Consider the following 25,917-nt stretch of genomic DNA (forward strand, 5'->3'; position numbering starts at 1 on the left):
TGTCATACAGGAGAAGAAAAATCAGAGACAGTATATAATTCATAAACTGAGCATTTACTCAATACCTACTAGGTTTCAGGCAGTGTGGAGTCGGGGGGGGGGGTGGGAAATAGCAGTCCCCAGGTCTAATATCTGATGGGGGTACAATGAGGACAGAAGAGTTTATAAGAGGAAGAAGGCCTCACAGAGGTGCCTGCTATAACCTAGGGAAGAAAAAAAATTGGTTGCCAAGTGGGGGAAAAAACCCACTGGATCAAAATAGAGCCAGATGGCTGAAGACAACATTTTAAAAACAGAATCTCCAAAGATAAGCATAACTTTGCACCATCACCTGGGCAGAATAACTAGCCTAGAAACATAAAAAGAAATCATTTTTTATTAGAAAAAGATACTAATAAACAAACAAGAAAATCTCTAGAACCAAAAGATTAATATTCAAGTGAAAAACTTCCATGGCAAACACAGAGCATTATACAGGAACCACAGGAACTCCACTCCACAGAACTTACTATGCTCCAGGCACCAACACTTTACATACATTAACTCACATAACCCTAACCACAATCTTCCAAAGTTATTTGCCTTTTAATCATTTCACAAACAAGGAAGGTGAGGCTCAGAGAAGTGAAGCACCTTGCCAGAGTTTAAATAGGTCATGACAGAGTTTATAAAAGCTCTGACTTGCATCTGTAGGTTAGAGGTGTCCCGAAAGCAAACAAAAGGTTATCTGTAAGACATTTCACAGTTCTATATACAGATGGTAACTTTTACTAGATTGATATCAGAATAACCAAGTGAATGAACAAACTATGTCAATGTCAAAAATAATGTGCTTTAAATAATATGAATTTTCTAATGCAGCTCAATATCAAAAAAACAAACAAGCTGATCAGACAATGGGGAGAAGATCTAAGCAGACTTTTCTCCAAGGCGACATACAAATGGCCAAGAGGCACATGAAAAGATGCTCCACATCACTAATTATTAGAGAAATGCAAAACCAAACTACGAGGTAGCACCTCACACCCATCAGAATAGACATCAAAAAATCTACACACGCCTAAATGCTAGAGAGGGTGTGAAGAAAAGGGAACACTCTTACACTGTTGATAGGAATGCAAACTGATACGACCACTGTGGAGAACAGTACAGCGGTTCCTTAAAAAGCTAAACACAGAACTACTACATGGCCCAGCAATTCCACTCCTGGGCAGATATCCAGAGAAAATCATAATTCCAAAAGATACACGCAGCCCAATGTTCGCTGCAGCACTATTTACAACAGCCAGGACATGCAAGCAGCCTAAGTGTCCATCGACAGAGGAATGGATGAAGATGTGGTAAATACATACAGTGGAACGTTATTCAGCTATAAAAAGGAACAGAACTGTATTTGCAGAGATATGAATGGACCTAGAGTCTGTCATATAGAGTGAAGTCAGGAAAAGAAAAACAAACGTCATATATTAATGCTTCTATGTGGAATCTAGAAAAATGGCACTGATGCACCTATCTGCAAAGCAGAATAGAGACACAGATGGAGAGCACAAACGTATGGACATCAAGGGGGTGAGGGGGTGGGATGGACTGGGAGAGTGGGACTGACTGTGTTCACTACGATGTATGAAGCAGATACGTAAGGCCTGCTGTACAGCACGGTGGGGGGCGGGGGGAAGGTACCATCTGTTTGTAGGACATATACGGAGTTAAACTTTAAAATGCATTCCAATATTCATTTTGTTGTTGTTTAGTTACTAGTCAGGCTCTTCTGCAACCCCATGGACTGCAGCCCACCAGGCTCCTGGGTCTATGGGATTTCCCAGGCAAGAATACTGGAGTGGGCTGCTGTTCCCTTATCCAGGGGATCTTCCCAGCCCAGGGATCAAAGCCACATCTTGTACATTGGCAGGCGGGTTCTTTACCACTGAGTCACCAGGGAAGCCCCCAATATACATTGCTGCTGCTGCTGCTAAGTTGCTTCAGTCATGTCCGACTCTGTGCGACCCCATAGACGGAAGCCCACCAGGCTCCCCCGTCTCTGGGATTCTCCAGGCAAGAACACTAGAGTGGGTTGCCATTTCCTTCTCCAATGCATCAAAGTGAAAAGTGGAAGTGAAGTCGCTCAGTCGTGTCTGACTCCTAGTAACCCAATGGACTGCAGCCTACCAGGCTCCTCCGTCCATGGGATTCTCCAGGCAAGAGTACTGGAGTGGGGTTCCATTGCCTTCTCCACCAATATACATCAGATGCAGACAAATACTGTTTGATTCCACTTACATGAGGTACCTAGAATAGTCAAATTCATAGCCAGGAATACACTCACAGATGCTGGGGAGAGGCATGGGGGGTGGGGAACAGGAGTTAGTAATTAATGGGACAGCTTCAGGTTAGGAAGATGAAAAATTCAGGAGATGGACAATGAGAGTTGTGCAACAATGTGAATGTACTTAAGTGCCACTGAACTGTACAGCTAAACAAGGTTAATGTAGTGTGTTTTCTATTATGTGAATTTTACAATAAAAAAACATTTGAAAAAAAGTTTAATATGTGTGATTTTTTTTAAATAAAGAATTGCCTGAATATAAAACTTCAGAAAAAGAATACTGACACTAAGCTAGAGAGAAAAGTGCTGTGGGGGCTTCCCTGCTGACTTAGTGGTAAAGAATCCACCTGCCAATGCAGGAGACACGGATTCAAGCCCTGGTCCGGGAAGACTGCACGTGCCGTGGAGCAACTAAGCCCGTGCATCCCAACTATTGAGCCTGTGCTCCAAAGCCCCGGAGTCACAACTGCTGAAGCCTGTGTGCTCTAGAGCCCGTGATTCACAGCAAGAGAAGTCCCCACAATGAGAAGCCCACGCATCCCAACTTGAGGGCAGCCTCCACTTGCCGCAACTAGAGAAAAGCCTGTGCAGTAACGAAGACCTAGCACAGCCAAAAAATGAGTAAATAAATCTCTACCCAAAAAAAGGTAAGTGGTGTTTACAAATTATTCATCTGAGAGCAACTTTAAATTCATTAAGCTACAAGAATAATGACAAGAACCTGGCTGGTAAAAAGTACTATAAATGAATTATTAAAGCATTGAAATTACTTATTTGTTATGGAGGAACTAGAGGGTCATGAGCGACAAAAAACTGACTGGAAGGACAGGAAAGATTACTCGCAGGAAGTGCAGCATTATTGTTTACGAACTTTGAATACTTTAAGAGTAAAACTGTAGTGTCTGCCAACAGTATGAATGACTGTGATTGACAGTATTACTGGCCACTTCCTGAGTACCTAGAAACTATGCAAAGATTTCACATTTCTCATTTAATTTTGAAAGGTGTGTATTATTATCCATAAACACAGGTGCGGGGCAGTGCAAACCAATGTCAAGTAAGTTGCCTGAGGTCAGACAGAAAGTGGGGGAGCTCAGCCTGGTTGTTCTGGTTCCCTCAGAGCCATGTGTCTTCTAGACAGAACAGCATATAAACAATATTTGTAAGCTTCCTTGATACACAGCTCACCGTCTAGAGAAGCTACAATATGCAAGTTATTACAGTTTGATGTCAATAAAATTTAGTTAAATAATATGGGTTTATAATGGAGAATTTTTTTTAAAGACCTCAACATCAAAAATTTTAATTGCCATAATTTCTAAACATAAGTATTTCCATTGCCACTGAGGTCTAATGATGACTCCTATAAAAGCGCAGAGAGGGGGCCCAAATATGAAAACCACAGTGATGGTGTCTCAAATGAGGTGACAAAGCTTGGGAACCTAAATAAATGAACCTAAATAAGACTTTTAAAAAACCAAGCAGCCATACTTTACTTGGTGTTTGCTTATTTATCAAAATTCAAACTCCTGTTTCCAGTTTCTATTATATAGGGACTTCTCTGGTGGTCAGTGGTTAAGAATCTACTTGACACTGAAGGGGACATGGTGATTTTACTAAAAACCCTAATCGGCAACCCTGACTTTGTTGGTGATCTGGACACAAAATACTTCGCTCTTATTTTCAAGTGTTTCTTTCCATGTTGGCATGCTGTATTTAATTTAGGGAGCAAGTTTAGTGTGGTAAAATCATACAGGATCTTTTTACTGTTATCATTCCCTTCTCAAAAATGTGGTAAAATCATACAGGATCTTTTTACTGTTATCATTCCCTTCTCAACCTTTACAGGAATCTACGTTCTGATCAAGCATGTCTGTGCAGACACCAGATTGTCCAGCCTCATGAAACTGAGGGCAGGAGGAGAAGGGGACAACAGAGGGCGAGATGGTTGGATGGCATCGCTGACTCACGGACATGAGGCTAAGCCAGCTCCAGGAGGCAGTGGAGGACGGGGAAGCCTGGTGTGCTGCAGTCCACGGGGTCACCAGAGTCGGACACGACTGGGTGACTGAACACCGACATGAGATGGGGCCGTGGCCCCTGAGCACGAGCATCCTTTACTTTACTGGCATTCCGTTCGTATTACTCAAGGTGTGGAAGAATCTTGAGGGTGGGCTGACAATACACATTTAACTATTGTTAAAATACGAATCAATGACAATAAACAAGTTATTACCTATAAATCTGAATAAAAATGTAGTTTTTATAAAGTACTGTCTATTTACAAGACATAAAATGTACTATTTTATACACTGTAGTATAACGGAAATGATAATTCAATGGCCCCTGATTTTTACTGCAAAGCTATAATTTCATCTTAGAAAATCAGTAGCATAATGTGAAAAATCTCACATAAACAAACTGAGTTTATTTTCAGGTTGCTTCAAATGTTGCATCTGAGTTAAAGCTTGCATTTCCTCCAGTTACTGAGTTGCAACTCTGTAACACCTTGCTGCTAGCAGCACAACTACTTAGACCTGATAGCATTGTTAACAATCCTCTACATTGTTAGCAATCCTCTACTGCAATCCTCTACTCTGCACTTACATACTCAGACACCAGAACGAATCTGAGGTTCTTACAGGCCATTTTATCATATCCTTTCACAATCCGTGGGTTCAGTAAGAGTACATCTGTACATTATGGCTCTGATTGTACTTCTAAAAGAAACTAATTATAAATAAAACAGTTCATGTATGTATACAGCTATCCAACTTTGCACTGACCCTGAAAAAGAATGCTAACCTCCAAACAATTAGTAAATAGCTGTGAACACCTGCTGTGTAAAAGACATAACTATAAAGAATATAAACATAAATGATCAGCAGACAAAGTTTCTTCCTGCAAAATGCAGAGTTAAACACAAGCTCATGGAAACATGTGGTCTGGCTCCACTCATCCCCATAAACCATCTGTGCCCCGCCTCACCCCACGTCAGCCTCTGAGAGCTGAGTCTCTCCTGAATGAACTCCATTAAACCCTTGCCCAAGTCCAGCGTAACCAGGAATGCTGTGGGCGGTGGTGGTACTGGTTTAAGAAGTATGGTAGCCATATTTATATCATCAAGGCAAACAAGCAACACAATTTGAAGAAACACCTGAAATAAGCTGATTTAATAATACAACCTCAACTTCTGAACCTATGAAACAGCAACAACATATTAAAGACCTCATGCACTACGTGCAGAATTATGTGTAAAATGATTAAGAACATCAACTCGGAATATTACTCAGCCATAAAAAGGAACAAAACTGTGCCATCTGCAGAGATGTAGATGGACCTAGAGGCTGTCCTACACAGTGAAGTCAGAAACAGAAAGACAAATATCATATATTAATGCATACGGGTAGGATCTAGAAAACGGTACAGGTGTTTCTGCAAAGCAGAAAGAGAGACACAGATGTAGAGAACAAATGTGTGAACACCAAGTGGTGAAAGATGGGGTGGGATGAATTGTGAGACTGGGAATGACGTATATACACCACCATGTCTCAAACAGATAACTAACGAGAGAACCTGCTGTACAGCACAGGGGAACTTCACTCAATGTTCTGTGGTGACCTAAATGGGAAGGAAATTCAAAAAGCAAGGGACATATGTAAACACACAGCTGGTTCCCCTTGCTGTACAGCAGAAACTAACACAACTCTGTAAAGCAACTACATTCCAATCAAAAAATTTTTAAAGGACACCAATTCTGGAATCAGCCAGTCTGGGTTCAAATCCCGGATGTAGCCCTTAACACTTGAGTATTACTCAGGCCTTGGTCAAGGCACTCAAACTCTCCTTCAGTTTCCACATCTGTGAAATGAAGACGGTAACAGCACCCAAAGGCCTTTCCTGGTAGCTCAGTCAGTAAAGAATCCGCCTGCAATGCAGGAGACCCTGGTTTGATCCCTGGGTTGGGAAGATTCCCTGGAGAAGGGATAGGGCTATCCACTCCAGTATTCTTGGGTTTCCCTGGTGGTTCATGCCTGCAATGTGGGAGACCTGGGTTTGATCCCTGGGTTGGGAAGATCCCCTGGAGGAGGGTATGGCAACCCACTCCAGTATCCTTGCCTGGACAATTCCCATGGACAGAGGAGCCTGGCGGGGGCTACATTTAGTGGCAAAGAATCGTACACAACTGAGTGACTAAGCTCAAGAGACTAAGCACACAAGAACAGCACCCACCTCAGAGAACTGCCATGAAGATTTATAAGAGATAATCCACGGAATCAGATATGCATAGTCAAATATGCAGATGGCACCACCCTTATGGCAGAAAGTGAAGAGGAATTAAAGAGCCTCTTGATGAGGGTGAAAGAGAAGAGTGAAAAATCTGGCTTAAAACTCAACATTCAAAAAACAAAGATCATGGCATCTGGTCCCATCAATTCATGGCAAACAGATGTGGAAACAATGGAAACTGGGACAGACTTTATTTTCCTGGGCTCCAAAATCACTGTGGACAGTGACTGCAGCCATGAAATTAAAAGACACTTGGCTCCTTGGAAGAAAAGCTATGACCAACCTAGACAGCATATTAAAAAGCAGAGACATCACTTGGCTGACAAAGGTTTGTATAGTCAAAGCTACAGTTTTTCCAGTAATCATGTATGGATGTGGGAGTTGGACCATAAAGAAAGCTGAGTGCCAAAGAACTGATGCTTTCACATCCCACAAGCCATGCGGCAGAGCCAGGAAAAAAGTTATATACTATACAATCCCATTTTTACAAAATTATAGAAAAAGAAAACTAATCTCTAGTGACACAGAGAAGATCAGTGTTCGCTGCCCATGGGGCAAAGGTAAAATAAAAGTGGGAAGAGGTTTCAGAGAAACATGAATAAATTTTGAGAGGGCAATGAATATATTCATTTTTTTCCTTACAAAGTTTCATAGATAGAAAAACATGTCAAAATTCATCATGGTGCTAGAAAAGACTCTTGAGAGTCCCCTGGACAGCAAGGAGGTCAAACTAGTCAATCCTAAAGGAAATCAATCGTGACTATTCACGGGAAGGACTGATGCTGAAGCTCCAATATTCTGGCCACCTGATGCAAAGAGCTGACTCAGTAGAAAAGACCCTGATGCTGGGAAAGATTGAAGGCAGGAGGAAAAGGGGTTGACAGAGGATGAGATGTTTGGATGGCATCACCGATTCAATGGACGTGAGTTTGAGCAAACTCTGGGAGATGGTGAAGGACAGGAAAGCCTGGCGTGCTGCGGTCCATGGGGTCGCAAAGAGTCAGACACAACTGCGCCACCGAGCAACAATCCATGGAAAGCGGCTATCACAGTGCCGAGCACACTGTAACTATGAGAAATGCTAATTACTGTGACTATTAATGACTACCAGTAATTGTAGTAATAGAAACAATGCTATCATGGTGAAAGGGTGCTGGGCAGAAAACCAAGGACTGATGTGGGAGATGAAACACAATCTCTGAGACCTGGTTTCTCTGTGTTAGTGGGGATGATGACAAGCCCTGTCCCCCTGAGCTGTACGTCATGTGAGTAAGAGGCTAAGGAATATATAGTATACTGCTTAGCACAATGTCCACCCCGGCATATAACATCTATTCAACACACAACGTGCTTCTTACAAGAATTCAAGTGACAATACGTGCATAACTATTAAAACTTATAAACTTATTGTTTAACATAACTTATAAACAAATTATTAAAATGCCAGGAAGGAAATAAACAGATGCTGTGTTTACTGAGCAGGGAAGATGGTAAAGTCCTACTTTAAAGACGGGTGGACAGGGAAGGAAAGCCTCTCTGTGGTGACATGATCTAAGACCTAGGAAACGAGAAGGATTTGGACACCAAGAAAGCCCAGCGAAAGAGCCAGAATGAGGAGGGAAGGGATTTCTGTCAACCCTCCGGATCACTACGGCCCCAGGCACACAGTAGGCACCCATAACAAAGAGGAGAATGAGTAACGAACACTTCTGGCAGAGGCACAACACACTTAAAGGCCCTCTGGTGAGGAGCAGCCTGGCAAGCCAGACAGAACAGAGGGATGCCAGAGGGGCTGCGGGTGGGGCGCACAGCGGGCAGGTGCTGTGGGAAGGTCAGTGAGGCGGGGGGCCCAGATGACGTGTGACCCTGTCAACCACAGCTGAAACTCTGCATTTTACTCTTCTTTCAAAGAGTTGTCACTGGAGGCTTTTAGCACAGAGTGGTAAGATCTATTTCTGTAAAAGATCATTCTGGCTGTCGTGAAGAGAGGATATTTTAGAAAAGCAAGAACACCATCAGGGAGACCCTCAGAGAGGCCAACGCAGCAGTTCAGACAGGAGGTGAGTTAGAGGCTTAAGTCCCAACAGCGGGGTTGGTGCTGGGCTGGATGATGACGGAAAGAGAGACCCATGGAGTCATTCTCAAGTTTCTGCTTTGGCAAGGAACAGACATCTGTGCTATTTTACTGAGTAGGGGACATCTGGGAAGGAACAGGCTGGGGAAAAGGGGAATACAAACCAAGAGTTGTGCTCTGAACCGCTTCCCCTGAGACACCTTGACAAGGATGTGACTGAGGACACTGGTCACGTGAGGCTGTAACTCAGAGTGGGAGGTCCATGACAGAGCTCTCAACGTGCAAGTTATCCACACCGATATGGCACCCAAAGCCAAGAAACAAGGTAAAGTAGCATGCTTTGGTCATTTGCTGGGTAATAGAACCAGGTCATCTAACTCACTTCTCTTCCTGTTGGGTTGCCAGAAAGTTCCAAAGTCAACATAAACCTTAAAGGAAAATTATTTGTGCGGGTATTCTATATACAATGATTGAGCCTCTTTACCTCCCCTTCTCTTTATGGTTGTTTTTTTTCTTTAAGTCTTTATTAAATTTCTTATAGCACTGCTTCTGTTTTATGTTCTGTTTTTTTGGCCGCAAGGCACGTGGGATCTTAGCTCGCCGACCAGGGATCAAACCTGCATCCCTTGCATTGGAAGGGGAGGTCTTAACCACTGGACCACCAGGGAAATCCATCTTTATGTTGTCTACTCTTTCATCTAAATCTTTTTTGTAAGTATGTGTACTATAAAAAAAGAAAGAAAATCTCAGAAACGAGGTAGTGTAGTGATATGATTCGGGGAGTCAGAAGGGCTGACCCCCACACCGCCTTTGGTGGGTGTCGATCATAGACACCTGACCATGGAGTTGTCTGTGAGTGTGCACTTCTCGGACAGACTACAGCTCCTCACGGGCATCAGTCACACCTCAGTCATCTTGAACCACCGTGAAAGGGCACAGTGTCGAGCTCACAGGAGGCAGGCCACACATGGACCCTAATGGCATCAGTCACTTTTCCATCTGTGGAAGGGACTGGGCCTTATGAGAAGGCGCCACGGCTCACCTCTAAGACGTTTTATACACAACACAGCACACAATTAAACGCCAGTCAGCAATACAGACAGATGTTAGACATACGGATAAAGCTTCAGGATCTGGGTTGGAAGACTTCAGGCAGGAGAAAAAAAACTGAGCTGGCTTTAAAGATGCATTTGCATTTGATCTGTGAAAAGGCATTTCAGAGAGCAGCCAAAGAAAAGGGGCAGTAAGGAGCCTATTCTGGTTAGAAGGAAAGGAAGGAAGGGAGGAAGAGCCAAAAAAAAAAAAAAAAACTATTGGGGAAGGGAGCTGTAAAAACCAATTAAGAACACAATGTGGATATCCAATAACTTCATGTTTTAAGTTACACATTCCTGGGAACTTCAAAAAGATGTTTAAGGACGATCACACAAATGCAGTGTGTAGAATAGATCAGACTGTTAACTTAGTTTAGGCACAAATTAGTAAGAATCTGATAAAAACAAAGGATACCACAGGTTCCAAAAAATCTTAGTGAACACAACTTGGTGAGTGATATAGAAACCGAGAATCAGATTTAATCTGGGATTTGAGACTAAGGGGTCAGGAGAATAGCAGTATGATTAACAGAAATCAAGGAAATAGAAGGAAGTGATTTTAGAAGGTGATTCCATCAATTTTAGGCAGAATAAGTTTAAGGTGGTGGTGGCTAGACTCTATCTCCAGATTCCCACTACTTTACAGCATAATGTGCACACAATGTGCCAAAGTCCTTGCTGAGAAAAATCTTCCTGAGCCGTATTTCTCCCTAAACATAACAGAAAGAAACTCCTGCATATAATACAGTGTCTCCATGGCTGCAGGAGCAAGTTTTACTTGATGAAAATCATAAATACAAAAATAAAAGAATGCCCAAAATTACCTTTTACAAAGCACTGTGATTTCACATTATATGTATGTTAAAAAAAATTTTATATGAGAAGATCTCAACATTATCTAGCCCTGAGAAAAATGCAAATCAAAACTGCAACGAGTGAACTGCCCTGGTGGTACAGTAGATAAGAATCCGTCCACCAACACGGGGAACACGGGTTCAATCCCTGATCTGAGAAGATCACACATGCCAGGGAGCAGCTAAGCCGTGTACCACAACTACTCAAGTTGGTGCACCCAGAGCCTGCGCTTCCACAAGAGAAGCCACCATGGTGAGAAGCCCTTGCATCGCAACGAGGAGCGGCCCCGCTCACCACAACCAGAGAAAAGTCTGCGTGCCGCAACGAAGACCCACCCAACCCAAACAAAAACTACAACGAGGAATTCCCCATCAGTCCCGAGGGCAGGGCTCTGCACTTCCACTACAGAGGCACGGATTCTATCCCTAGTCCGGAAATTAAGATCCTGCACGCAGAGCGGTGTGGCAAAAATCAAAAACAAACACAAACAAAAAACCTGCCATAAAGATACCAGTACACAACTATCAGAAAGGCTAAACTTGAATAATAAGCAAGGACACGGATGGAAAGCTACAGGAACTCTCATCCATTATTAGAAAAACGGGACAGCTACTTTGGAAAACACTGTGACAGCTTCTTAATAACTTAAACTTATATTCTCCATAAGATCCAGCAACCACACTTCTCAGTACTTAACCAAGAGAAACAAAAACATATGTCCATACAAAAATATCTTTAGGCAAATATATACAGCAGCTTCATCCATGATCATCAAAAGCTGAGAACAACTCAGGTGGATCAACTAGTAACTGGCTAAGCGAATTACAGTGTATGCACACAGGGCACACTCAGTGTCGAGGAGGAGCGAACCACAAGTCAGGATGAAACAGAAAGGAATCTCAAAAGCATCACGTTAAATGAAAGAAGCTAAGCACAAAATACTACACAGTGTGTGATTCTATTTATATGAGATTCTAGAAAAGAGAAACCTACAGATATTCTATATCATGTTTAGGGTGGTACTCAGTATTTGCCAAAAACCTATAAAAATGTACACTTACAGAGGTTTCCCATATGAAGATTATACCTTAATACATCTGACTTGAAAAAAAGAACCTTAGCATCTGAACACTGGCTCAAAGAAAAGTATTAAAGCCCAACATTGGCATCTATTATTACTCTGAAAAATTCTAGACATTTCTTAACTAGTTACCATACTACAAATGCCCTGAGTACTGAAAAGAAATGAGCCCCATGCTTTTTCCCTCTTTGGGCCTCAAACATTCCTATGCAGAAACCGGGCCTGGGGACGTCAGCGAGTGTGCAGAAGCCACGTGAATGCTGGTTACTGAGACACTAATAAAGTGAGTCTTGTTTTCGGGACAGCTGTTGCTTCGTTGTTCTTTTGTCACACACAAAAAAAGAGAGCTGTTATGCTTATGGAATGTGACCTTCTCATTGGATGGCTGTTACATCACGCCTGGAAACACTGCCAGAGAAATTCATTTTCCCCGTGTGCCACACAGAAAACAGTAAAAGCAAAAACAAACTAAACAACCATGAAAGACCCCAAAACCAGCGTTAAACGAACTGCATTATCCTTAAAAATCAGATCACTTCTAAGAAGTATTTCTCAATACTAAATACTGAAAAGCTTATTTTTTATGAGTAAGGTTTTGTCTCATTTTATTATCCTTAGTGTATAACCTTAACAGACTATTTTTCAGAGTCCAAATAACTGTTTCGCTTCCAAACACATTTTCTTTGAGCATGCCATGATTATTAATGCTATACAATAATGAGACTTATTCCTTTATTTTTTGTTTTACCAAATGCCTACCTAGCTAGGTACTTTGCCATTTTACAGTTTGATCATTTATAAACCATTTTCATTTGCACAAGAGCTTTCAAACTTTTTTGATCATTATCCACAGTAAGAAATACATTTCACATTGCAACCCAGGCCACAGATGTGTGCATATATGTGCACACAACCCTGAAGTTTGACAAAATAAGATTTATTAACCCACCTCATAAGATGTTGTTTTCTTTTTTATTGTTATCTTTAAAATGCTGGCAAACAACCACACAAGTCACAGCATGGCCCACAAGTTTCAAAATCACTGCAGCAGCAGATGAAAAACAAATACAACATCTCTTCATGTTTTGAATAATGGCTTTCACACATTCATTTAGTTGGTTTTTTTAAACCTTGCGTGACATTCCTCACGGATGACTCCCTGCATCTGCTCCTCCCCAGTGAGGGGTTCCTCAGCCTGGTGAGCAGGGAAGACGGAAGGGCCCTGAAGAAGCCAGGGCCCCTGCTGCGCCCCCTCCAGCCCACCGCTAGATGTGGGGGGGAGGTCGTGGCCTCCGAGGCCTATAAATATCCAGAGCCGGGCTTTCCTTCCTTTTCCATTTACCCTCACTGTCACTCCTTAACCTCTACACACACAGCGAACTGAAATAAACTTCAACTGGGGAGAAAAGGAGCTACAACACACAGCAGAGTCAAGTTTTCCTAAACATCTCAGGATTTCAGTTATGCCTACCATATGCTTCTTTCCCATACACCACAGATACCTAAACAAGCTTAAAACAAGTTTACTGGCATGTAAATCCCGCTCACAAAATGCTTCCAACTCAATAATTTTGAGTTTTAAATCAATAATCAATATTATATTCCAGTATTCCACGCTGAAACTAGTGGGTATTTATTATAATTAGACAGCAATTATATATGAAGATCAGGGAACTTACTTTTAAGGACTCCCACAAGGGAAACTGGACCAATGAGAAAGGAATCTGAAGAGAAAAAAAGGGAAACCCGAATAAATTAGGCCAGAAAGATCAATTTGCTTAGCATGACTATATGAACTTATAATTATTATTCAGAAACATTATTTCATTTTAAATTTATATACATAAAAAAATACCATTAAACAAATTTTTAAGTATAGAATTAAACAGTAACTGCTTGTATAATCTACTGACTTTTTAAGCACAAGGGATATAAAATTATGCTGTTATGCCCTCTTAAAACTGAAATAGGAATGCAATATGAAGAGACTGGCAACCGAAAAATAAATGAGAAAATAAATATTTTCCATCACAGGTAATAAAGCTTTAAAGATGTTACATTTTTCTGCTTTAGAGTTCTAGCTGTCTACTCCTCAGCAGGCCAGGTGTCAGGGTTGGAGAGAAACTGCAAGGGGGAAAGAGAATGGGGGTGAGGCAGGACAGAGGAGGGGTGGAGGAAAGGAGGGGAGAGCAGGAAAGAAGAAAGGTGAGAGAGGAAAAGAGGAGGAGGGAGAGAGAAGGGACGGAGGGGGCAGAAGGAAGGAAAGCAGAGCTGAGACAGGTGGATGGAGGGCCAGCACAGCAGAGAGGGAAGAGGAGGCAGGCAGAGCCACTTGTAGGGGGAAGCTGAGAAGAGGGATCCGGGGCCAGAGCCCAGGCGTGAGAAGGAAGCAACGCTTCTCCGTGCTGGATGAGTGAGGCTCTGCGCAGACAGGAGCAGACAGAGGCGGCCTGAGAGCCTGATTTAGTCTCAAGCTTTGTCAGGGGCAAGAGTCATCTCTAGCATGAAGACAAGCATGGCACTTAAAGAGTTACAATCACATGTGTATTGCTAAGCTAGAATTGTTCCCAAGCACGTTTCACATGCCAGGAACTGTGTCCATCAGCACTTCATAGTTCTTACTTCACTCCTCACAACAATCCTGTGAGATAGGTATCATTACCATCCCCATTTTACAGATGAGGGATGGAGCTTCAGAGATGCTGTTTAACATGCCTGAAGACGAAGAGTTAAGAAGAAGCCCAGACCATCTGACTACCAGTCTACCTAAAAGACACCCAAACTGGATTTATCTGCATATAAATTCACCCCCAGTATAATCCATGCGCTTTTAACTAAATCTTCTAAAATTCTAGAAAAAGGACCCCACCTTCATAATTCCTAAAATAAAAATACCTGAACTCCAGGGGACCTCCCCAGTAGCCTAGGTAATCTCCACGCACTGTGTACTGGTCCTGAGAAAGAGATGATTCTGCTCAAGCAGACTATGGCCCCAGTACTGCTGCTCTGTATCCAGGTCAGTTGCCAGTGAAGAGTAAATGTGGACTCTGACCAGTAACAATAAGCACAGGGGTGGGTGGGTGGGTGGGTGGGTGTGTGTGTGTGTGTGCATAGACCACAGTGTTGAAGGGATTAATGAGTATTTATCTTATGAATTAAGAGTGCTAACTTATTTCTAAAATATTTATATTTAATGAGAAATTAAGAGTCTAGCATCAGCTTCTTTCTCTGCTTGAAGAAATAATGGCCCTGGAGTTGACAGTGTCCACAGAAAGAAATTCGGCCTTCCGTTCAGGCAGGAAATGGCAGTGAGGAAAACAATAAAAATAAAAAGCCTATGTCACTAAACTAAGTTGACAAACTAAGAGTCTCAGAGAAGTCTGTCATCTTCATCATTAAGCAGCACCCCATCCCGTACATCAAAGTACCATAATAGGAGATAAATTTAGTTGAGTTTTTGTTACCAAACCATGAAAGCATCTGACACTGTCCATTCTGGCTCTAGAATGCTGTATTTTCAATTAAATTATCAAAACGCAAAGAAACTGACTGTAGTTTTCTTTTTCTTTTTTCGGCTGTACTGCACACTTGCAGGATCTCAATTCCCCAACCAGGAATCAAACCTGGGCCCCCTGCAGTGGAAGTGTTGAGTCCAAACCACTGGACCACCATTTTTTAAAATTTATAGTATGTAACAAAATGCCAAAGAGGACTAACAGTTAGTGGGATTATTGTTTTGGTTCAGTTGCTAAGTCTTGTCTGATTCTGTGACCCCCGTGAACTGCAGCACACCAGGCTTCTCTGTCCATGACTATCTGACAACTTGCTCACACTCATGTCCATTGAGTCCGTGATACCATCCAACCATCTCATTCTCTATCGCCCCCTTCTCATGAATGACAAACCACTTCAGTATTCTTGCCTTGAGAACTCCATGAACAGTATGAAAAGTGGGATTATAGATGATTTTAATTTTCTTCTTTGTGTTTCTTCCCAAATGTAAATACATTATACTTTAACAAGAATGTACATATGTCACAGTTATAAGATGAAAAAAACCTTATAACTTATTGCAATGGTCCATGCTAGCTTAGGAGAAGGTGATGGCACCCCACTCCAGTACTCTTGCCTGGAAAATCCCATGGACAGAGGAGCCTGGTAGGCTGCAGTCCATGGGGTTGCTAAGAGTCGGACACGACTGAGCGACTTCACTTTCACTTTTCACTTTCATGCATTGGAGAAGGAAATGGCAACACACTCCAGTATTCTTGCCTAGAGAATCCCAGGGACGGGGGAGCCTGGTGGGCTGCCGTCTATGGGGTCGCACAGAGTCGGACACGACTGAAGCAACTTAGCAGCAGTAGCAGACTGCTAGCTTTCCTCACTTCCTGATTAAAATTAACCCATAAAACTACATTGTATGTTACTGGCACTTTGTATGGCAAAACCAATACAATATTGTAAAGTAAAAAACAATAAACAAATAAAAATAAAGAATGATAAAAAATAAATAATAATACCAGATTTTGAATACTACAGATGGACATTTTGCCCATTTTTCTCTAGTAAGAGTTATTCATTAATTTGTTACTTCAATTTAAAGAATTTTGAAATCACACATTTGAAATGGCCAAAACTATTCCACAAAGTATTTATTTCAAAAAGTCAGCCGACAGTAAATCCCAACTTTAAAACAAGATTAACTGACAATCTCAGGTAATTAAATGCACTGTAAATGCTTGAATAATTAAATGTGTTTTTGACTTCTGATAACGAAATATCCCTCATAAGATAAACTCCTGATGTGTGAAAATGTTTCAAACATTCTTCAAGTCAAATTCATACTGAATGTGTCTTGTCATTTACAATATGAAGAAATAATGAAAATGTGTTCCACACATGTTACAGTAGTACTGCCAGCAAACATGGCTCCACAGCTAAAACAAACACTCCCAACTACTACAGAACATGGGCCAGTCAGAAAGCGAGTTCCCTCCCCAGGTCTGGTTTGCAGTTTCAAAACAATGATGTCTCTTCAAAACGTGGAATTTTAAACCCTAAACAGATGTAAGCTGTTATTCTAAAATGTTTTATAGATGAAGAAAATGAATAGCTGCACTCAGAGGTCTTGTATTCCAAAACACAACATACCCATTTTATTGCACCAAAAGTTACAAAAATGGCTCACTGTTGTGACCTTTTTAATGCCTCCATTTAAGATGTTTTGTTTGAATAAGGCTATTAAGACCCAGGGCACTAATAAGTGAGCAGCAGTAAACCCAACTACCATCAAAGATGCAGATGTAGAGGGGGGGAATCTGCTAGAATTCACCATGGATTCCACTGGTAATAAACACAGCAATAATTCTACACAAGAGTGCATGTAAGGATTCCATGTGAAGCAGAGAAAGTGAAAGCTGAATGGTAAACAGGGGAAGGAAGTGTTGGGCATTACTAATGAAATGAAGGTACAAAAATTACATTATGGGCATATTTTACCTATTACCAAGCGTTTCTACTAGAATTATCCTCAAAGCCAATCAGTGCTGACAATCCTGTGATCTTAAATACCTATAACACTATAGTCCTTAATCAAACAATATGATTTACAATATAACTGAAGGAATATGAAGATATGATTTCTAAAGTCTCATTTGCTCTAGAATTCTGTGTCTCAATAATCTTCCAAATTATTAATAGAATAGCAACATGTTAAAAAAAAAAAAAAAAAAAGACTTGATTGTAAGCTGCAAAGAACACAATGGATCCTACAAGTGACCCAAAGGGGAGTCTCCTTTCTGTTGCAAGAGAGTGTCCAAATTTCTGTGTTTGATTTCAGGTTTTCCATTCTAGTGTTGCAAAGATAATAAGGCCAGTTCTCCTGTTAAATATTCAAGCCCAGTGGTAACTAAGGACAAATGAATCTGAAGATCAGAAAGTATTTTTCCCCAAAGTGACTACTATTCTTTTATAACAAAAGAGAGAGAGACTCATTCAAATCCAGTCTGCTAGCATTTGACATACCAGCAAAGAATTCTAATAATACATATTGATTTTTTAAATTTAGCAACTATAATTCACTTACACACAACTATATATAGAGAACAGAATGTATACCTAATAAAGGAAATTAACCTAGAAGTAGAAAAAAATTGACTCACCCCTCAGGTCTATAAACCATACTAAAATTCTGGAAATATCTTTCCAAACAGCACTAAGTAGACACAAGAGTAACAAAATCTAAATTAGGGAAGGAGATGACGGTGAGCAGTTTGATTCTCAAGTAAAAGTTAATCTCAGAGGCAAGAGCACTAAGAGTATTAAAACTTGTACAGATATACAGTAAGCAAAAGAGTGCGGTAGTGGCAACAACACATACAGACAATGGAACAGGATGAAGAGCCGGAATTAACCCCTTGCCTGTATTCAAATGGTCCCTAACAATAGTGCCAACACCAGTCAATGGGGAAAGAACAACTTCCTCAAAGACTTCCCTAGTGGCTCAGTGGTAAACAGTCTGCCTGCAATGAAGGAGATACAAGAGACACAGGTTTAATCCCTAGGCCAGGAAGGTCCCCTGAAGTAGAAAATGGCAAGTCATTCAACTATTCTTGCCTGGGAAACCCCATGGACAGAGGAGCCTGGTGGGCTACAGTCCATGGAGTCGCAAAGGGGTTGCAAAGAGTCGGACACAACTGAGCGCACATGCACACACACACACACACAATGTCAGGAAAATGGATATACACATACAAAGGAATCAAGTTTGAGCCTTACATTACACCACATACAAAAAGTAACTCAAAATGAATCAAAGGAAAAAAAAATAAAAGATCTAACGGTAGGACCTAAAACCATAAAACTCCTAGAAGAGGGAAAAATCTTCATGATATTAGCTTTGGCAATTATTTCTTGAATATTACACCAATCCACAGGTAACAAAAGTAAAACTAGACAAACCAGACAAAACTAGACAAACAACTACACTAAAATTTCAAACTTTGCATCAAAGAACAAAATCAACAGCCTGAAAAGGCAACCTATGGAATGGGAGGAAATATTTTCAAATCATCAATCTAATAACAGGTTAATATTCAGAATACATAAACAACTTCTACAACTCAACAGGAACCAAAACATCCTATTTTTCAAATGTGCCAAGGATCTGACTAGACGTTTCTCCAAAAAGATATACAAACAGCCAAGAAGCATATGAAAAGATATTCAACATTACTAGTCATTAATAGTAAAAGAAAATAAAAAAGAAAATCAAAAGCAAAATGATATCATTCATTATGAAACTACTCTGAAAGAAAGAGGGAACACAAGAAAGGGAAAGAGGGAAGGAAGGAAACAAGTGTGGGCAAGGATGTGGGGAAACTGGAATCCCCAGGCTGTACTGGTGGGAATGCAAAATGGTGCCACCGCTTGCGTAACAGCATGGAGGTTCCAAGTGATTCAGCAAGCCTACTTCTGGGGATATTCACTAAAGAAGTGAAAGCAAAGTCTTAGGAAGAGATGTGTACATTTATATTCACAGTAGCATTATTCAAAATAGCAAAAAGCTGGAAGCAACCCACGTGCCCACTTACGGACAAAAGGACACCCAAAATATGGTATATACGTAACAACAAAACACTATCCAGCCTTAAAAAGAAGGTAATTCTGACATTCGACAGAATAGATGAAATGGGAAGACATGACGGTAAGTAAAAGAAGCCGGTCAGAAGGAGACAGATACTGAAGGACCCCACTTACATGAGGTATCTCACATAGTCAAATTCACAGACAAACACAGTAGACTGGTGGCTGCCAGGGGTGGCGCAGGGGGTGACTGGGACAAGATGGGAAAGGCGAGTTGTTGTTTAATGATTATTAAAGAAGTTAAAGTCTCAGGTTTGCAAAATGAAGTGTTTTTGAAGACAACTGCAAAATTATGTGAAAACAATACAACTGAACCGTACACTTCAAAATGGTTAAAATGACGTGTATGTGTATTTTATTATAATGTTAACAGTTTTCAAAGTTTTAAAATAATACTGTTACTAAAAAGGCAAGTCACAGAATGAAAGAAAATACTCACAAAACACATACCAAGAACATCTATTCAGAATAAAAAACTTTCTTTTACAACACAAAGAAAACATAAACAACAAAGAAAAAAAAAACAATTTTTTTAAAATGCACAAAAGACTTGAACAAGCACTTCACAAAGAAAGTTATACAATTCACCAATATAAGCACAGGGAAGATAGTCAACATCATTAGTCATCAAGGAAGCGTTAATCAAAGCATATTGAGAAAACAATCCAGTGTTTGCCCCCACTAATGTTAAATGCACAACTTGGAAATTCCACTCTTAGGTATAGCCAAAACCAGGGACTTAAACAGATACGAGTACAATAATCTTCACTGCAACAATATTGACAATATTGATAATGTTCATCAACAAATTCATCAATAAATAAAATGTGATCTACCCATATAATGGAATATTATTCCATCATAAAAAGGAATGAAATTCTGATACACACATGCTACAATATAGATGAACCCTGAAAACATTACATGGAGTGAAGTAAGTCAGACACAACGAACAAATATTATATGACTCCATTTATATGAAATAGCTAGACTATGCAAACTTAGACAAAAACTAGTTTAAAAGGTATGGGACTCAGGAAAGAAAACAGTAGGCTGAGCTCAGTAGCTCAGTTGTGTCTGACTCTCTGTGACCTCATGGACTGTAGCCCACCAGGCTCCTCTATCCATGGGATCTCCCAGGCAAGAATACTGGAGTGGGTTGCCATTTCCTTCTCCAGGGGATCTTCCCAACCCAGGGATGGAACCCATGTCTCCTGCATCTCCTACACTGACAGGCAGCTTCTCTACCACTGCGCCACCTCAGTTGAGCAACCACAACTCTCATATTTTGCCAGTGGGAACTTAAAATGGGACAGTCCCTTTCAAAAGGAGTTTGCTGAGCTTTTATTTGATCCAGAAATTCCACTCCTACGTATTTATTCAAGAGCAGTAACAATGTATGTCTGTGGTAAGATCGGTACATGTATGTCAAAGTAGCCTTAATCACATAGGTAACGACCATCAACAGAAAAAAAGATATATAAGTTGTGGTATATTCATACAATGAAATACTAGGAATAAAGTGGAAAGAACTACTGATACATGCTGTAACACTGATGATTCTCACCTACACTATGCCGAGGAAAAGAAGCCAGACCCACAAAAAGGATTTATACTGCAAGACTCTATTTATAGAAAGCCCTATAAACTAACCTGATGGGAAGAGTAACTGGGATGGGATACCAGAAAACATTCTAGAGATATGGAAATATTCAATATCATAATAGGGTGTGGATTACGAATACATCTTCTCTCGAAAGTTGTGTATCTATGATGTGTGCATTTCAACGTATACAAATGCTACCTACAAATACACTATGAAAAATGCAATAGCAGTGAAGAGTGGGTTAAGAGATGAGTAAAAATGACAGATTACTGGTAACTGTCAAAGTCTGATGATGAGCACTTTGAGTTCATTACACTATTTCTTTACCTTATGTATGACTTAAGTTTTTATTAAGTAGAAAAAAAAATGTAGAAGTGAAGTGCAACTCCTGTTGTTTTCTAGTCGCTAAGTCGTGTCTGACTCTTGCAATCCTGTGGGACTGTAGCCCACCAGGTTTCTCTGTCTGTAGGATTTCCCAGGCAGGAATACTGGAGTGGGCTGCCATCTCCTTCTTCAGGGGACCTTCCCGACCCAGGGATCAAACCCGTGTCTCCTTCATTGGCAGGTGGATTCTTTAACACAGAACCAGCATGGAAGCACAAAGCACAATTAACTTCTCATTATCAAAATCCATATACTAGAATTAAAGCAGCCTAGAACTAAAAGTCGAAAAGGGCTTCCCATCGCCAGTTAAACCAAAGTTAAGTGACATTAATAGTGTGGGATATAGCGTCTCATTTATCTCAACAAAGGTTTTTTTTTCCCTCAATTAAATAGTACACATATAGTTCCAAAATTTAAATTCTTCCCTAAACAATGTCTCCATGGAGGTATCTCCATGATTATCATTTCTGATCAATGCACAGTATTTTATAATATTTAACTATCCTGTGATAGTTGATGTCCAATTACTTTTGCTTAGAAGATACTATTTTGTTTAATCATTCATTTCTGATACACAGGAGATTCTAGATATATCGAACAGATTGTAAATACATAATTTCTCGAACATATCTAATAACAACATGGAGGCTAAGGTCCAACATTAACCCTTCATCAACATAATCACCCTTATAAATGCCTAGTGTTAACATTCAGGAAAATCAGAGCACAAAGAGATCTTCCATGAGCTATCATTTAACAAATTAATCAAAAGGAAAATTACATTATCACGCTGGCTTTCACGTATCCAGTGAATAATTCTAACACAGCAGTCAGCATTAACTGACTCTAAACAAATGTTTAACATTAGCATTAAGATTTAATCCTGCTTCCAGCGATCTACAATTACTTGTGCAGCGAAATTATGGTATAAAGAATTACCAATATATGTCTGACTTATGGAATGTAAATGTAAAGTCACAAGTAGACACTAGTTGTAACCAATTAAAAAAAAAATTTTTTTGTTAGTTGGGACTCTTAAGAAATAAAATTAGAAATATTTTTTTTAAGTTTTCCATTTATTTTTAAGAAAGTTAAATAAAATCCATCTTTATATAAATATATACACACAGGGGCTTCCCTGGTGGATCAGTGGTAAAGAATCTGCTTGCCAATGCAAGAGACACTGGTCGACCCCTGATCCAGGAAGATCCCGTATACCGAGGGGCAACTAAGCCCTTGTGCCGCGACTGCTGAGCCTGTGCCCTAGAGCCCAGGAGCCGCAAGCACCAAGCCCACCGGACAGCTACTGAAGCCTGCACGCTCTAGAGCCCGTGCTGTGCAATAAGAGAAGCCACTGCACTGAGAAGCGTGCGCATTGCAACTAGAGTCGTCCCTGCTCACCACAGCTAGAGAAAGGCGAGTGCAGCAACAGGACTCAACACACCCAAAATCAATAAGTAAGTATACACACACACTGATTCCTTTCCATTTATTTTCACTGACTTCTTTAATGAAATACAGATAACCCCATAAGTCTTCAGGTAATCACTCAGCTACTAGAACAACTCTCGGTAATGAAACCTTAAATTTTCTTTTTGAGTATAAAAAGCAAAGGAAGTTCATTTTCAGTTCTTCACGGAGTCACTCCCAACAAGTTAGGCAGTGTTGATGTAAGGCTTCTAAGAAAACAGCCAGAGAGTAGTTGGGGGAGGTGCCTGAGACTCAGAATTTCAAAATCAGAATTCCTGTCAAGATGTGAGAACTCTGGCACAGGGTCAGCAAACAGATGTTCTCAGTTAGCATTTGCATGCAACTTTAATCCCTTACAAAATATAATCAGGTTGTTCTTGAGATGTTTTTCTGTGGCTGAGAATGGCTTTAGCAAGAAGGGTTTGGCTGTCTCTCCCACCTACCACTCCCTCCTTCTCATCCAGCAGCCCATCTTGCTCTTGACTCAGAAAGCAACTAAAAATGAGTAACCAATCCCTCAAGAAGTTCTATAATAGACAGTATATTATTTAACTTACTATATCACCAACTGTCCTTGGTAACTAAGGCACACACTTACTTACCTGGGTTTTGCTCCTTTCTGAAGCAATCTGGTGTTTGGTAATAACGATGTTGTATTTGATGGCTTTCCAAATTCTCAGAAAAATTAGATTAATACAATTTAAAAGACTAACCATGAGCAATAAACACCTCACCTAATATTCAAAACATTTGTATGTATGTATGGGTTAAGTCACTTTAGCGGTGTCCAACTCTTTGCCACACTATGGACCACAGCCCACCAGTCTCCTATGTCCATGGCATTTCCCAGGCAAGAATAACGGAGTGGCTTGCCATTTTCTTCTCCAGGGGATCTTCCCAACCCAGGGATCGAACACATGCTTCTTGGTCTCCTGCAGTGATAGGCGATTTCTTTACCACTACTGCATAGGTACATCCTTTGGGTAGGCAAAACTACAACTTGAAAAGAATTATGAAAAATAAAGACAGGTCTGTAGAGTGGTTAGGCTGTGCCCTAACCACTCGCGCCCTCCACCTCTCCCTCCCACTTCCGTCTTTCCTCTCTCAGCAACTCCCTCAACCTCGCCAAAATAATCCAATTGTAGTAAAAGCAAATTCAAAAGCAGCCCCATTATCATAAAGTGACAACCTGGAGCCTCAGCATAAGTAGGGCGTTGACCAGCCTACAGTATGGTCAGAAGGAAGAGAGGCTGGAGGAGCAGAAGGAAAGAGGGCAGTAAGCTTGCTACGGGCAGGAAGGCAGAGGTGTCCACTTACCTCTCATCATCTCCCACTGCCTGGCCTGACGGTGCTCAGTAACTATCTATTACCTAAGTGAGTACAAGAAAGGCAAAGGAATGGAAGAAGACAAGGCAGGAAATAAGGCTGGTGGCAGGATAACGGTAGAGCTCAGGTATTCTGCTTCATAGTCCAATGAATACTCTTTTTATTCATCGACAATTAACTTAAAAGTATTCGTTACAACAATGTTTTGAGAGCTGAATAATGAGAAAAAAGTGAGTATCAATTAAATACAAAAGGGAAAAAAATAAAAACAGATCCCATTCATTCTATTTGTTATTTAAGTCAAAAAGACGAAATATGCAAGTACACACATACACACACACATCCCAGGAAACAAAAACTTTTGAAAGCCATTCTATGCATGCTTCTCCACTTATCTCTTATCATACCATTTATGATAGTAGAAAACAGCATTAAAGCCCAGGTGTTGAGAACTGTAAATAATCTACTTTGTACAACTGAAAAGCTATGCTTCCAGCAGAATGATCCGGGGTAGAGTTTAAGCCATTAGATAAATGAGTGTAATGAACTACCAGAGGACACTGCCCCGACTTACTGGTTACCTTCCCTTCCAGTTTGGTTGCATAGGTTGGGTCCTATTACATAATCTGTGAATACTTTACCATAGGTATTTAGTGTTTAATTACAACACTAGCTTCTGCTTATCAGTCAGTTAAAAGATTAGGAGAAAAAATAAGACTTTAGGGTCTGAAACAGACTTTTCTTTAAAGATGGGGAAAAAAACTTCTTATCTAATAAAAAAAAAAAAGGAACAAAAAATAAAACCAGATTTTATTGGTCAGCCTTGCTTCAGTATCAAAACAATCCTCAAATCTCAGAGGGCACATTAGACGTTATTTTTCCTATTCACATGACATGTCAGCTGTAGGGTGGCTGTGGCTGCCCCAGGCTGTAGCTTTTGCTCCATGTCTTCTCACAGTTCAGTTCAGTTCAGTTGCTCAGTCGTGTCTGACTCTTTGCAACCCCATGGACTGAAGCACTCCAGGCTTCCCTGTTCATCACCAACTCCTGGAGCTTGCTCAAACTCACGTCCATTGAGTCAGTGATGCCATCCAACCGTCTCATCCTCTCATCCCTTTTCCTCCTGCCTTCAACCTTTCCCAGCATCAGGGTCTTTTCCAATGAGTCAGTTCTTCACATCAGGTGGCCAAAGTATTGGCGCTTCAGCTTCAGCATCAGTCCTTTCAATGAATATTCATGACTGATTTCCTTTAGAATGGACTGGTTTGACCTCGTTGCTCAGAACCAGAGCACTGTCACTTTCACATTCATTGAGCAAGCTAAGTCATGATGCCAAACATGACTATGGGGCAGGGAGGCACTGCAAATCATTTAACCACAGGCAGCCAAGTGTAACAGATCATCTTACAGGAAAGGTGCAGAATTGAGAACTATGATTTAATTTATCCCACAGATCTTGAAACTTGCATGCTGAATGCTTTCCTCCCCATTGTTGGTAAGACTGAGCAAAAGTGCATACTCACAGCCATTAAGGAAAGAAAAAAATGAACAATCCAGGCTTGAAGAAGACTCTGAGAATATGATGACATGAACTCACCCCCTTTTAACCCCATTCTATTTTCAGTCTATATGCTGCAACAACAGGTATAGGCCTGGAGCCTGCACGCAGCTAAATGAAATTGAGGGCTTGGATCCCTCGGACGGTAGAGGAGGGAACTAGAAAATGCTGCGTTTTTTTTTTTTTTTCTCCCTCTGAGCTGGGCCTAGCGC

General features: G+C 40.7%; 1 protein-coding gene across 6 annotated transcripts in view; it reads right to left on the bottom strand.

Annotated features, from left to right (window-relative positions):
* Positions 1–25,917, bottom strand: part of SLC25A26 (solute carrier family 25 member 26) — a 146,496-nt gene that overhangs the window by 20,309 nt on the left and 100,270 nt on the right. For 4 of the 6 annotated variants that reach the window (XM_070359690.1, XM_070359687.1, XM_070359691.1 and 1 more), the window contains one exon: positions 13,397–13,441. The exons of the other annotated variants lie outside the window; for them this stretch is intronic. In XM_070359690.1, coding sequence (XP_070215791.1) covers positions 13,397–13,441 — 45 coding nt within the window. The remainder of the gene's footprint in view (positions 1–13,396; positions 13,442–25,917) is intronic. 6 annotated transcript variants of the gene reach the window in all.

This window comes from Bos mutus, chromosome 22 (genome assembly GCF_027580195.1).
Source record: "Bos mutus isolate GX-2022 chromosome 22, NWIPB_WYAK_1.1, whole genome shotgun sequence".
NCBI classification, from domain to species: domain Eukaryota; kingdom Metazoa; phylum Chordata; class Mammalia; order Artiodactyla; family Bovidae; genus Bos; species Bos mutus.